This window comes from Triticum aestivum, chromosome 3B (genome assembly GCF_018294505.1).
Source record: "Triticum aestivum cultivar Chinese Spring chromosome 3B, IWGSC CS RefSeq v2.1, whole genome shotgun sequence".
Lineage (NCBI taxonomy): Eukaryota > Viridiplantae > Streptophyta > Magnoliopsida > Poales > Poaceae > Triticum > Triticum aestivum.
This window is the reverse complement of record NC_057801.1, coordinates 235,764,360-235,778,901: the sequence shown is the minus strand read 5'-3', so window position 1 is coordinate 235,778,901 and position 14,542 is coordinate 235,764,360. Positions and strand designations below refer to the sequence as shown.

The following is a 14,542-nucleotide window of genomic DNA, read 5'->3' as shown; positions in this document are numbered from 1 at the left end:
CATGAAGCATGTGGGAGCCAATATGGGTATCCAGATCCCGCTATTAGTTATTGGCCGGAGAGATGTCTCGGTCATGTCTGCAAGGTTCCTGAACCCGTAGGGTCTACACACTTAAGGTTCGGTGACGATAGAGTTATAATGGGAAATTGTATGTGGTTACTTAAAGTTGTTCAGAGTCCCAGATGAGATCCCGGACGTCATGAGAAGTTCCGGAATGGTCCGGAGGTGAAGATTTATATATGGGAAGTCCAGTTTCAGTCACCGGAAAGGTTCCGGAGTTATTGATATTGTACTGGGACCACCGAAAGGTGTCCGGGGTCCACCGGGTGGGGCCACCTACCTCGGGGGGACCAAGTGGGCTGAATATGGGTGGGAACCAGCCCCCTAGTGGGCTGGTGCGCCCCCCAAGGGCCCAAGGCGCCTAGGGTTGGAAACCCTAGGGGGTGGGGGCGCCTCCCACCCACTTGGGGGGGGGCAAGCACCCCCTTGGCCGCCGCCCCCCATCTAGATGCATCTAGGGGGCCGCCCCCCTCTCCCCTTCACCCTATAAATAGAGGGGGGTGGGAGAGCAGCAGCACCTCTCCCCCCGGCGCAGCCCTTCCCCCTTCTACACCTCCCCCTCCTCCGTAGTGCTTGACGAAGCCCTGCCGGAGAACCACGAGCTCCACCACCACCATGCCGTCATGCTGCTGGAGTTCTCGCTCAACTTCTCTTCCCCCTTGCTGCATCAAGAAGGAGGAGACATCCCCCGCCTGTACGTGTGTTGAACGCGGAGGCGTCGTCCGTTCGGCGCTTGGATCGGATCTTCCGCGATTTCAATCGCCGCGAGTACGACTCCATCAACCACGTTCTTGTAGCGCTTCCGCTTAGCGATCTTCAAGGATATGAAGATGCACTCCCTCTCTCTCATTGCTAGCATCTCCTAGATTGATCTTGGTGACACGTAGGAATTTTTTTGAATCATTACTACGTTCCCCAACAGTGTCCACCTTGGACCTCTCGAGGGCAATGCGGAGGGCCATCTCCTCACCGACATCAAGGTCGGAGTCAGAGCGGCTGTCGGCACTCGACATGGTCGTCAGAGTCATTGGAGTGGATCGAAATCGGAGTAAGGGGAGAAGAAGAGACAGAGTGAGAGCGGAGTGAACTGAGTTAGGGTTTCCGGATTGGTGGGTTTTGTGGGGACAGAGGAGGGTCGAGGTGGACCGGGCTGACGTGGCGGACGCGCCTGGGCCTCCCATATCGGTCCTACATTTGGGCTCGATATGAGGTCTCCGGACAACCTGATGATTTGAGGGCAGTTTGAGATGCTCGGGTAGGTCGTTTTTTGACTGGTTAATGACCGGGCCGTTCGCCCAGACATTTAACGCGGGTTTGGGTTTTTCGGCTGTAGATGCTCCCAGGCTCTAGAGTAGAGTAGAAGCAGCCAAGTAGCAAGATACATCAAAAAGAAACTCCAACAAAACCAACTTTTTTTGGACATTCCAACAAAACCAACTTAACATGAACACGTGAAAGCGGAGAAGAGTCAAACGAGTCTTCTAGCACATTCATTGGTCCTTTTCCCACTAATCAGAGCAACTCCAACCGGCCGACCCAAACAGACGACACATTTGTCCTTTTTTGTCTGTTTGGGTCGGCCGTCCGCCCGGCGTCCGTCCTATTTTAGATTTAGGTCGGCCATGCGCTCAACGCCCCGATCCATTTCATGTCCGCACTTAATTTTTAAAAAAGGCCCGCGGCCATAGATCATGCGGCCAGCCATGTCTCATGCCGGCACCAATGCCAGCGCCGACATACAATACCGGCTTCAAAACATATCACCACACAGTATGCTGGAGCACTCGCGAGCGGTCAGCACACATGTCAGCACACAAAAAAAGGGAAAATGGGTCGGCAGGCGAACGACAAACGGACGCGCGGCCGTTTTGGTCGGTGCGGTACGCCCGGAGTTGCTCTCACATCTTTTGATTTGTCGATTGGACTAGAAATAGCGCCACCGCAAAAAAAAAGGAATAGCGCCAACCACGTCAAAAAAAAAGCGCGCCAATCCGACAAGTATCGGATTGGATTAGAAATTGTGCCTGCCCCAAGCGTGAGGAGGAAACAAATCAGATTTCGATCCCAACTTTCCCCGACCTTCGCTGCCCTAGTTCTCGATTCCCTCTTCCCCCGATCTTCCCCGCCCTAGTTTCCCCGATCTCGATTCTCGGAGTTTGCGCGCACCTCGTCGAACATGGCAGCGATCATGGCGGCGCGCGGGCAGGGGCAGGTGCAGGATTTCGACTTCTTCGTGGTGGTGGACTTCGAGGCGACGTGCGTGAAAGACGCGCGGATCTTTCCGCAGGAAATCATTGAGTTCCCCGCCGTGCTCGTCGACGGCGCCACCGGCCGCATCGAGTCCGCGTTTCGCAGGTACGTTCGTCCAAAACATCACCCTGTGCTGACCCAATTTTGCAGGGAACTCACCGGCATCCGGCAGGAGGACGTCGACGGCGGCGTGGATCTCGGCGAGGCGCTCTGGATGCACGACTCTTGGCTGAAGGCGGCGACGGCGGGGGGAGGCAGCTTGGCCGTTGTGACCTGGGGAGATTGGGATTGCCGCACCATGCTCGAGTCCGAGTGCCGCTTCAAGGGGATCGAGAAGCCCTCCTACTTCGATCGCTGGATCAACCTGAGGGTCCCCTTCCAGGCGGCGCTCGGCGGCGGAGGGCGGGTCACCCTTCAGGAGGCGGTCAGGGCAGAGGGACTGGACTGGGAGGGCCGCCTGCACTGCGGACTGGACGACGCGCGCAACACGGCGCGGCTTCTTGTTGAGCTGATGCGGCGGGGGGTCAAGATGACCATCACCGGTTCGCTGGCGCCGCCGCTGCCGATCCAGCAGAAGGAGCAGCCCCCGCACCTTCTCACAAGCTCTTGCGGTGGCTCATCTGCGCTGGCGCCGCTGCCGATGATCCAGCAGAAGCAGCAGTCGCCGCAGCTTCGCACAAGCCCTTGCGGTGGCTCATCGGCGCTGGCGCCGCCGCTGATCCAGCAGAAGCAGCAGCCGCCGCAGCCACACATGATAAGCCCTTGCGGCGGCTCCTCTGCGACGTGCTTCTGCTACTGCAGGGTACCGACCAGAGGAGGCGTGGTGTCCGTGCCAGGGCCGATGCAGGGCAAGTGCTTCTTCGGGTGTGGCAACTGGACGCCGGCCATGGGACCCGTGTGCCCCTACTTCGTCTGGACCAACTGAATGAACCACCCATGGCAGGGCACTAGAATCAGTGTAGCTCAGCTGTTAGTGTAAATCGTGCTAGCCATTAGAATCAGAGCTTAGCTCGGCTGATTCTAGCCAGTCTAGGTGTGAATATGGTCTCTGGAACCAAACGTGGCCAATGGGGCTAATCTTGATGTAATTGGTGTCTGACTAGTATTATTATCAATATAAATTCTTTTTAGTTATGTCCCTTCTCCTGATCTCTTCCTCTCTCCGGCACCTTGACGCTCCTCGTCATCGCACCCATTTCTCTGCGCACGCACCGTCGATTTAGATGGATCTGCCACTCATATGCGTGTCCGTAGGATCATTTCGTAGTTTATGTTTCCAGAACACGCAAGATGAAGGATGCCTGGATCCCTATTTTGAATATTCTTTTTGTAGACAGCACGCTAATTTTATCCTGTTGTGAATGTGAAGCCCGTGCTGCCAGAGTAGCTTGAGATGGACGTCTAGCGTTTATATGCTGCCAAATCAGTTACTGTATGTATAGAGACTCAGTTGCGCTTAAGAAATTCGGTTAGAATCGATAAATCATTCTCTGCCCCATGGATATGTGAAACTACAGAAGTGTTGGCGAGTCTTGCCTTGGATTCTGATGCCTTAAAACTACTTGATGTGATAATTGCACAGGATAGTGAGCCTTGGTGTCATGTCAAATACCTTAAGGTGTCATGTAGGGGGCCAAGGTTGTTTATTCATATCCTTAGCACTTGTTCAACTTGCATGCTTTGTTTCCATTGTCTGAATTCAGCATAACTAAAGAGGCCCTCCTTCAAATCTGTTTGTTTTTCTTGAATGCTGCACAAATAAGAACATGTTAACATTTTAAACGTTCTAATATGTATTCTTCAATGTTTTAGGGTTTCAGATCCTTTGTCTGGACAACTGTCTCATATCAAATGAAGGACATCATGAAGCTGTCACCCTCAACATCACAGTTTTTGGTCTCTGCTGCATTTTCCCCTTGGAGCATAAAACCTATATATGGGTAATGTTACCTTTTGTTCGTTGCTTTATATGAAGCGAAGCTTACCAAGAATTTAACCTTGGTTGATGCAAAATAATCATTCTTGTCCTTGGCCTATATCATGAGTGTTACATCTCAGTTTTCAGAATTACGCCTTTTTCAGGCATAAGCTTAGCTATTGTTTGATATTGGCATCCACCACAACACAAGTTTATTACTGGACTTTTAAGGAGCTATAGATACGTAATAATTATTCCACTAGAGCTAAAGTTTTTTTTTTCAATTTCTGATTAATTACAGATTACCATGAATAGAACCAATCACTAACAATCTGAACATAGCTTGTATTCAAGTTACTTTAATAGAAAATTGATTAACAAGAGCAGTTCATTTGTACACATGGGCACATGACAGTAACATGGAAATGCAAAAGGGAACACATGACAGAAAGTATTTCCCATATCTGTTGTTCAATACCTTTGTCGCTGTAAATTAAGGCATTCAGCGGTTCTAGTACATAGGCCCGTGTAATATCAAACTCATAACCGGATTTCTAGCTAGTGTCCATGATCTATGATTGCCCTAGTACTTCCGTGTCCACAGAGTTGCGCTGCTTTTTGGTAGTGGTGTTGTTATACGCATTAGTATGTTGCATCAAGCCAGTGAGAGTTCGGTTGCAGTCAGCTGTCTCGCAAGGAGGCCAAGGACAAAGGTGCATCGTAGGCCTGTAGCAGAAGATGGTCACGTGTCAGACAAGGATTTGCAGCACCAAGGAAACGGGAGGAAGGAGAGTCTTGTAGGAAAAACTATTGTATTAGCAAGTGTAGGATTAAAGGAGTCAAACCATGCGGAGTTTGTATCGTGCTAGGAAAAGTCAAAAGATCTAAGCATCCACTATATAGATAGAGATGCCATGTATCTATGTTTCAGGAAGAGACAACCAATCTTTTCTCTCCAAAAATAATCTCTCATCCAACTATGTCTACCAATATCTTGCAGCATTGCCATTTGGCTATGTTCAGTACATTAGCTGTCCTGTTGTGGATAAAGGTTCACAACTTGTTGCTGACAGCTGTACAGCATCCATATATGCGTTGGTACATGCATTACTGGACATATTCCTGAACGCTCAATAAAAAAAATCCTGGTTTTATTTACTTACCCATATATCAATTGTGCTTGCAGGATTGTGTCGGACTGTATTCCAATTAAGCAGAGGAAGCGTGTACCCTATTTGATCATTTACCGAAAAAGGCTTTCGCCCCGCTTTATATATAAAGCAACAACCCACAAGCATCCAGTACAACCACACGCTACGCCACCGCAACACACGCACACACCCAGGACGGGATACAAAGGCGCTGAGCGCAGCAACACTACTCCTAGCACTACCGCCCCGAAGATATGAAGCTACATATGACGAACCATGCGCTCCAAGGCGGCGCCTTCAGGAAGGAAACGACGCCGGAGCGCCGCCACCGCCCGATCCAAGGATCAAAGTTTCCCCCGGAGCCGCATGATGGGCAATGAGAGCCGCGACGACGCCTTCAAGAAGGGAGCGATCTTCGCCGCCGCCGGTCCGTCCGAAGATAGAGCAGGTTTTCACCTCGGCCAACATTCACCGCCACCGAACGCCACACCCCGGCAACCACGCCGCCCACACGGCCATGATGAGCGGGCAGCACCAAGGCGCGGGCTATGTCCAAGAGCACCGCGCCACCACCACCACCAGGGCCGCCGCCCCAGCATCCAAGACCTCGACACCACCTCACCCGTGACCCGGCACACCCCAATGAAAGAGACGAGCGGAAAGGTCCCACCTTTCGCGCCCCTGGGCAACCCCCAGCGTCGAGACCCAATAGGTCGGCCAGAACCGGCATCCACCGACCCATCCTGCTACCCCAAGCGCGAGAGGAGCTCGGTCCTGCAGCATCGTGCGCGAGACGAGCTCGGTCCTGCTGCATCGGGCGCGAGACGAGCTTGGTCCTGCTGCATCGTGCGCGAGACGAGCTCGGTCTTGCTGCATCGTGCGCGAGACGAGCTCTGTCCTGCGGCATCGGGCGCGAGACGAGCGGTGGATCGCAGCTGGGAAAGGACCAGCCCTTTGATGGGCGTAGCACCCGGGCGACGACGAGATGGGGTGAAGGACGAGACGGCCTGAACGCAGACAAACCGACGCCGGAGGAGCCGGCCGTTGCCGCGGAGAGATCCGTCGAGTCACCGTGAAGCCGCCACGACACCGGTAGGCCACCGAGACCTACCCATGTCGCCGCCCACGGCCGGAGCAGCAGCCACGCCCGGCCGCTGCCCTACCCGCGTCGCCCGGCGGGCTCCAAGCGCCGGAGCCGCCGGGCACGCACCACCGGAGTCAGGCGCCACTGGCTGCCCCCCGAAGCCCGATCCGGACGGATCCGGCCCGAGACCGGTCGCGCGCCACCTCCCGAGACGGGAGCACCGCAGCCGCCCCGCAGCGCGCAGCCCGAGGATCGCCGGAGTGCCGCCACAGCAGGCCACCCCGCCGCCCCGCGAGACTGCCGCCGCGCCGCTGGATCCCGCGGGCGTCCAGCACCGTCCCTCGAAGGGGCCGCCCCGCGTCGGCGCCCACAAGCGGACGGGGAGGGAGGGCCCCGCCGCTGTCTCGCCCGCCGGGCTTCGCCCGACGGAGCGCGCCGGCGACGGCGGGGTGGAGGGGAGGGAGACGGGGCCGAGGGCCGCGGCCAAGGGGACCCCCCGGGCGCGCGCGGGCGCGCCGCGGGAGGGGAGGGGGGGGGAGGAGAGGGGGAAGGGGAGAGGGGGAGGGGAGCGGGGCGGGCCGGGAGGCGCGCGCCCGGCGGCCGGCGGCGGCGGGGGTGGGAACCCTAGGGAGGGGAGCTTCGCCGCGGGGTGCCAAAGATTAAGATCTTTTCATTTCTAGTGGTCTTTTCTAGTGGTCTTTCTCTATTTCCATGGCTTATCATTGGGCTATCAGAATATTTGAGGAGCTCAAGCAATCTTTTTATGCTAATGTTGATTGTACAGAACTTGGGATCTGCCATGACAGATGTTGTTATAGATGCAATGATTGCAGAGGCAGTTCGATCAGCAGGGTGAGTAATTTTGTGCATCTTGTCTCACCTTGTATAGCAAGTACTCCAATACAATGCTTTGAAACCTGAATTATTCTCTTTTCAGGCCAGAATTTGCTGGTGATCTCCAGTCATTATCTTGGTCATCAATGGCTGTAGGGGGGATATTTGGGAGCTTATTGGGAGGATACGCATTGTCCAATCTCCCAATAAATGCTATTTATATTATGTTCTCTGCTCTTCCACTGTTCCAACTAGTTACATGTGTTTTCCTTAAGGAATCTCCAAAAGGATTTGAAAGCACGACAGATAACGCCGCACATGATCATGTTGATGGTCAGAATATTGATAGTGCTTTTGCTGGACAAGGCTCAGGTGAATCTTTTAAATATGAGGGCACTAGGAAGCGAAAGGTTGCTCGTAAAAAGAGCAAAAGGAGATCATTATCCAAACGATCTGAAGCTCATGAGAAGCACAATAAATCAGTTGATTTATACTCATCTCTGAAATCAGCCTTAGTCAGTTTATGCACTGCTTTTAAGCAGCCAGCAATTTTGCGGTAATTAACCCTGCAATTTCATTTTCTCTGATGTTTGCCTCTTTCACTGAAGAGCCTAACCGGTAACTTCCTTTCTTCTTTTCTCTAGACCTATGGCATGGTTTTTCATTTCAAATGCAGCAGTTCCAAATATCTCAACAGTTATGTTCTATTATCAAATGGAGGTTCTACATCTGGAGGCATCCTTCCTAGGGACTGCACGTGTGATTGGGTGGTTCAGTCTAATGCTTGGCACATATATCTACAACCGCTACTTAAAGCATACAAAACTCAGGAATATTCTTATGTAAGTCATTTTTTTCAAGCTGTTTATCTTCTGCAAATGTCAAAACACTATCTATATTAGTGCCATAGCTTGTTTAAAGGAAGTTGAAATATTATGTATATATGCTTAATGTACTAACTGAAACTTTCTATAAACTTTTGTGTAAGTTGGCTGTCCATGATTTGAATGAGTTGCACTAAATTCTCATCTTGGTATTTTTGGTATAAGCCATTTATTGATCACCTTTTGGTCAGTGTTTTAGTGAGTGTATGCTCTTTTATTAATGTTGTTAAAAAACTGACATAATTCTTGGGGCGTAATTGGCTACGATGCAAATCTATTCACTTTTTTAAAGTTATTAGGTACTTACATGTGCCACCTTTAATAACTGCTGTCCTTATTTTACAGGTTTGCACATGTTGGCCTTGTGATAATTACTGTATTGGACATTTTACTGGTGTCAAGATTACATATTCAGTATGGAATAGCAGACAAATACATGGTGCTGTGGGGCTCTGCTTTGGCCGATGCAATCAACCAATTCAAGTATATCCTCTAGCTGTCATTTCTTTCATACTCCTATGAACTATTCCCTCCATCCCAAGCTTGCAAAATGATCTTATATTATGGGACGGAGGGAGTAGATTGCAAACCATAAACTGAGTGATCTGCTTGACCTGTAGTTTAGAGAACCAGTTGAGATGCGTTTCTGTTATACATGCTAAGTTGCTGCCCAGAGTTACTGATCCTTCATTGACTAATCTTGTATTTAGAAGATTTTAGTGTTGTGGTAACTCATTAGGCACCAACTTAAACTTATTTATTTCAACTAAATCTAGACAGATACTCCAGGCATACTCTTATTTTATTTCCCTTTATTTGGGCGAGTGTCAATCAAGTGGCGCTCATGAATGCTTCTTGAGCTCATGGTTCAGTGTGACCTGTCTGTCATTAATTGCTTTAGATCACTGTATGTTCTTTTACGCAACGGAGGAAATTCTTCACTTTTACCCAGTATGATAATTGACATTGGCTAGTAGGTTCATACTGTTCTCTTAATCAAAATTGCAAAAGAGCAACCGAAAAAATGAAGAAATTGTTCAATCTATCCAGTATGAATCCATTATTGCACTCATGGCTGAAGATCAGACACCTTACCTACACATTTACGCAATAGCGTTTCTAACTTTATTGTTTTCATTTGGCAGGATGATGCCGTTCCTAATCCTCTCAGGACAGCTTTGCCCGCCTGGAATCGAGGGCACACTGTTTGCTCTGTTCATGTCCATTAACAACCTCAGTTCGACATTAGGTTCATTCCTTGGAGCTGCATTGACGCCAGCTTTGAACATCTCGTCGGTACAGTTTGACAATCTGGCGCTCGGCCTAGCTGTTCGGCTGATCGGAACTCTCTTACCTATCGGATTTTTGTTTCTGATTCCAAGGGACGTTACGGGACTAACATCATAGGAGATGGGTTACAGACCTGATCATCATTTTTTCTGGACTGGTCTGGTCTGTATTCCCTAGTCTTACTCATACATGCATATAGAGAAAGCAAATTGAAGCCAGCAGGAAGGTAGCTCTCTTTTGTTGAAATATGTATACATGCATATACTTGAATGAGAGGAAGAGTGCAATAGCTGACATTACCAAGCGTTAAGCAATGGCAAAACTGTGTATCAAATGTACTTGCAAGAACATGTGTTACATGGAAAGTGTTATTGTTTATGATTTAGCTGTTGATGTATACATCTGTCTATCTATCTACCTACATTACCTATCTATCTATTTATCTCTTTCTCTATCTCTGTCTAATATTAAAATCTCTACCTTTAGCACTGTGATCCAGTATGTTTATACTGTCAAATTGAGCAATGAATTGATGTATATACTTGTTATGCTTGCGAGTGTATATTAACTGATTGCGCTAGAAATATGAATAAATTGCAATTGAAAAACTGAGTATATTACCAAAAATTCACATCAAATAGTATGTTGATGAAATTTGTTTTGATTGTACAACATCTACATATGGGAGGCAATCTCATCATCTCGATGCAAGAGGTGAGCTGAATCAAACTTGTCTCATTCCATCTTTCCAACCAAACACAAGAGTGAAACAATAACATTTTGTACCTTCAACCAAACACCAAACAGATGAATGAAACCGGTCCTGTGGGATGGAAGGGCAAGTTGATGAATTTTGCAGGCCGATGCGTTTTGGTGCGAACGGTGCTCTCTTCCCTGCCAACTTTCGCTTTGACAGTGCTCAAGGTGCTGAAGAGGGTACTGAAGGAAATCGACAAGGCTCGGCGACGCTTCCTGTGGGCGCAGGACGAAGCGCTGACGGGTGGAAAGTGCAAAGTGGCATGGAGCTCGGTGTGCTCACCAGTAGAGAAGGGCGGGCTGGGGATACCTGATCTGCACCGGTTTGGCTCCGCCCTAAGACTATGCTGGTTGTGGTTATCCTGGCAGCAGCCGGCGTGACCCTGGTCGGCTTTCCCCTTGCCATGCGACAAGACGAACAGAGAGATGTTTGAGAGAGCCACGACGGCCCGGATCGGCGATGGCCAGCAAGTAGGATTCTGGACAAGCTCCTGGCTGGATGGCACCCTGCTACGCTCATCCTTTCCGGACCTTTTCAAGCACTCTAGGCGCAAGAACCGCATGGTGGCTGCAGCGCTCACCAACGAGCAGTGGATCAGCAATCTGCGCCACGGTAACACAACATCCATCATCACTGAATACCTGCGCCTTTGGCGGCGACTCCAGCTCTCGGGGATCACCCTCGACAACCAAGTGGCCGATCAGATTGCATGGACAGTAGGTGGTGGCGCCTACTACTCTGCCCAGGCAGCATACAAAATGCATTTCAAGGACATGACAAGCACAAGCCACAGCAAGGTCGTCTGGAAATGCTGGGCGTCAGGGACTGTCAAGATGTTCGCGTGGCTGCTTCACAAGAACAGGCTTTGGTGCAATGACAGGCTACAGAGGCGGGGCTGGCCAAACGGGTATTATTTCTGCAGTCTATGTACCAGAAGCTTGGAATCCGCGTTGCACCTCATGTGGGAATGCCCCTTCTCCTGGATGATTTGGATAACTGCCTCGACCTAGAATGGTTGCGAGGCCATGAGACATGTCAAGCCGCCGCACGACAACTCTCTGCAGCACTGCCAGGAGATGATCAGACGCACACTGACCGGCGTGCTTCTGATCGCCTGGCACATTTGGAAGGAGAGGAACACTTGTGTTTTCAGAGCTAAAATGCCACTGCAGACGACGTCCTTCAGGCTATCAAGCTGGATCTTGCACAATGGAGACTCGCCGGAGCGACATGCTTAGAGCCCCCATTCGGGGACGCCGCTGCGAGATAGCGCGTCAAAGGCCTCCCAATTTACTTTCTCTTATGTTTCTTTTGCCTTTTGCTCTCCGTTTGCACACCTCTCTTGTGCCCATGATCACTTGATCCCCGCTGTTTCCCGTATGCTTTCTCCTAAATCAATGAAGCCGGTCAAAACTGGATCTTTCAAAAAAGAATGAAACCGATCCGTTTAACCATGAAACTCCATTCCATTCCATTTGGCTCCTCATTCAAACACACCCTTTGTTGCCTCTCCCCACATGCACGACCGGTCAGGATGAAGAAGACACATGTACATTGACCCATGAAATCCTAGACCCTGAACTGAGAAACTTGGCAGCACAAGTGCACCAACTATTGAGATACTCATCGTCCCGTGAGGGAAGCAGAGGTGATGAGTTGTCCTCCTGTGAAGAGCATACCAGCCTGCGGCAGCTCCATCTCCTGTTGCATGCCTGACAGTGCGAAACAAAGGCAGGTGAAAGGACATGCGGTGCCCCCATGTGTGGTTTTGGTAATTGATGACATTCTCTATGGACTAATGGTTGCATCGAGTTATATTTGAAGGATGTTTCCATAGGCATTTCTTGAAGTCCATGTGTTGGTTTCAAGGAGTTTATGGGTTGACCAAGGTGCTATTAAGGAATTATCCAAAGATTGGTCATGTGAGTGTTGAGCTTATTGCAAACATGTCTTGAAGAAGAAGATTGTGTGATCATTCATATTTACCTTCAAGACATCATCCAAATGAAGAGAGTTGGAAAGATTCAAGGTTGATCAAGACTAAGTCAAGAGTGAATCAAGTTGATCAACTCACAAAGCATAGAAGATGTACCGAGTGGGACCAAGTGTTCCCATGGTATGGTAAGCATTGTCCATTACGCTTTGTGTACTAACCCATTGTCTACGTGAGAGTTCTTTGTGGGGTTAGGTATGTTTCCATGGTCTTGCGTCAAGAGGAAGATCCCATACAACCCATGGAGGATGACATCAAGTGGTGATCATCATCAAGTTTGCAGTGTGCAAGTTCAAGTGGAGCAACACAAAGAGTGGCTCACCCATAATGGAGTATGGGGGAGCAATCAAGTTTGAATCTTGCCATCCATTGTGGTGTAAATGGACTTGTGAAGATGTGCTGAAGAGTCGCTCACCCATAGTGGACTATGGGGGAGCAATCATCTAGTCTTCATCGAGCCAATGCAATCAAGAAAGGTGGTCCAACTTGAGGGAGTCAAGATCGTCATCATCTAGCTCAAGTGGACCATGTGCAAGGCAAAGGTTTGCCCTTGATAGGTTTTCTATTTTACCGGTCTCATGGTGGTAGTTGGGAGACCAGGTTATAGGATCGATAGCCGTACTATCAAGGGGGGCTCTCAAGTGAGTAGCTTGATCGTATCGTTCGTCGAGAGCTCAAACCATTGCATCCTTGCATCATGTTTCTTGGTTCTTGTTTGATTCTCTTTGTGAGTCTTAGAGCTTATGGTCATCTTTATGACAAGCTTGAGTTCATCGAAAACGGAGTTTGCATGCGTCTTCTATGATGTTTTCGGTGTTGGAGGTTTTACCGGTCTTCTCCGAGGAAGGGTTCTCACCATTTTCTTTTGGGCCTTTTCTCATTTTCTTATTATTGGTATTTCTTTCAAGATTGTGTTAGCCCTTGTCGCTAGATTTCCAACAAACTTGGTTTCATCGAATTCGGAGTCCGTTTGCAAAAGTTGTGGCTGTTTTGGTGAAGGCTGCAGCGGTACTACCGCGACTAGAGCGGATGTAATTTTTTACTACCGCTCTAGATCGGTACTACCGCGGCTCCTGAGCGGTACTACCGCTCCAGAGCAGTACTACTGTGGCTCCTAAGCGGTAGTACCGCCCCGGACCAAAAACTCGTGTTTTCTCTCTCGTTTGGGCTGTTTTGAGCGTGCTAAGCGGTAGTACCGCTCCTCCAAGCGGTAGTACCGCTTGTGCACGACCTGAGCACATAACGGTTGGATTCGGGAGGTCCTATAAAAGGGGGTCTTCTTCCCCATTGAACCTTATCCTTTGAGCTCGTGTTCTTCCCCCATTGTTGACCTTCTTCGAGCTTGCTAACTCTCAATCCCTCCATGGATTCTTGCTAGTTTTTGAGGGAAAAGAGAGAGGAGATCTAGATCCACATTTCCACCAATCACTTTCTCCTCTATGTGAGGGGAACCCCTTGGATCTTGATCTTGGAGTTCTTTGTGTTCTCCTTCTTGTTCTTCCTCTCATTTTCCTCCCTAGCATTAGTTGCTTCGGTGGGATTTGAGAGAGAAGGACTTGGGCACTCCGTGTGCCCTTGCCATTGCATTTGGTGCATCGGTTTGAGTTCTCCACGGTGATACGTGGAAGTGAAGTTTGAGAAGCTTATTACTCTTGGGTTCTTGGTGCCCTTGAGCTTGTTCCTCTTGGGTGCTTGGGCGCCCTAGACGGTTGGTGGTGTTCGGATCTCAATCATTATGGTGTAAAGCTCCGGGCAAGCGTCGGGGTCTCCAATTAGGTTGTGGAGATCGCCCCGAGCATCTTGACGGGTTCCGATGACCGCCCCCAAGGGTTGCCAAAGTGTACGGGTTCGGTGACCGCCCCCAAGGGTTGCCATTTGTACGGGTTCGGTGACCGCCCTCAAGGGTCCCTTAGTGGAATCACGACATCTTGCATTGTGCGAGGGTGTGAGGAGATTACGGTGGCCCTAGTGGCTTCTTGGGGAGCATTGTGCCTCCACACCGCTCCAAACGGAGATTAGCATCCGCAAGGGTGTGAACTTCGGGATACATCGTCGTCTCCGCGTGCCTCGGTTATCTCTTACCCGAGCCCTTTACTTATGCACTTTACTTTGTGATAGCCATATTGTTCTTTGTCATATATCTTGCTATCACATAGTTGCTTATCTTGCTTAGCATAAGTTGTTGGTGCACATAGGTGAGCCTAGTTGTTTTAGGTTTTGTGCTTGACAAATTAACCGTTAGGTTTATTCCGCATTTGTTCAAGCCTAAACCGTAATTATTTTAAAGCGCCTATTCACCTCCCCTCTAGGCGACATCCTCG

At 49.8% G+C, this 14,542-nt stretch overlaps 2 protein-coding genes across 3 annotated transcripts; both read left to right on the top strand.

Moving 5' to 3' along the window:
• Nucleotides 1–2,067: 2,067 nt before the first annotated feature.
• LOC123069499 (ERI1 exoribonuclease 2) lies at nucleotides 2,068–3,444 on the top strand. The gene has a single exon (XM_044492375.1). The coding sequence runs from the start codon at nucleotides 2,237–2,239 to the stop codon at nucleotides 3,233–3,235; it is 999 nt and encodes a 332-aa protein (XP_044348310.1). The 5' UTR covers nucleotides 2,068–2,236; the 3' UTR covers nucleotides 3,236–3,444.
• Nucleotides 3,445–3,669: 225 nt separating this feature from the next.
• On the top strand, nucleotides 3,670–9,905 carry LOC123069498 (probable folate-biopterin transporter 4). 2 transcript variants are annotated; one of them, XM_044492374.1, is made up of 6 exons: nucleotides 3,670–4,250; nucleotides 7,248–7,315; nucleotides 7,401–7,853; nucleotides 7,942–8,139; nucleotides 8,527–8,664; nucleotides 9,327–9,905. In XM_044492374.1, exons 2-6 carry the CDS (start codon nucleotides 7,263–7,265, stop codon nucleotides 9,586–9,588), a joined length of 1,104 nt encoding a protein of 367 aa, XP_044348309.1. In that variant the 5' UTR covers nucleotides 3,670–4,250; nucleotides 7,248–7,262; the 3' UTR covers nucleotides 9,589–9,905. The 2 variants fall into 2 exon arrangements, with proteins under 2 accessions (XP_044348309.1, XP_044348308.1); XM_044492373.1 differs by lacking the exon at nucleotides 3,670–4,250 and having other exon boundaries at nucleotides 7,081–7,315.
• The last annotated feature ends 4,637 nt before the right edge of the window (nucleotides 9,906–14,542 follow it).

What these genes read in the sequence shown, in the direction of transcription:
- LOC123069499 (XM_044492375.1), top strand. Translation starts at nt 2,237, where the DNA reads ATGGCAGCGATCATGGCGGCGCGCGGGCAGGGGCAGGTGCAGGATTTC.
- LOC123069498 (XM_044492373.1), top strand. Translation starts at nt 7,227, where the DNA reads ATGCTAATGTTGATTGTACAGAACTTGGGATCTGCCATGACAGATGTT. An exon ending in GAGGCAGTTCGATCAGCAGG is followed by an intron (nt 7,316 to 7,400) that starts GTGAGTAATTTT and finishes TTCTCTTTTCAG; the next exon opens with GCCAGAATTTGCTGGTGATC. An exon ending in AAACTCAGGAATATTCTTAT is followed by an intron (nt 8,140 to 8,526) that starts GTAAGTCATTTT and finishes CTTATTTTACAG; the next exon opens with GTTTGCACATGTTGGCCTTG.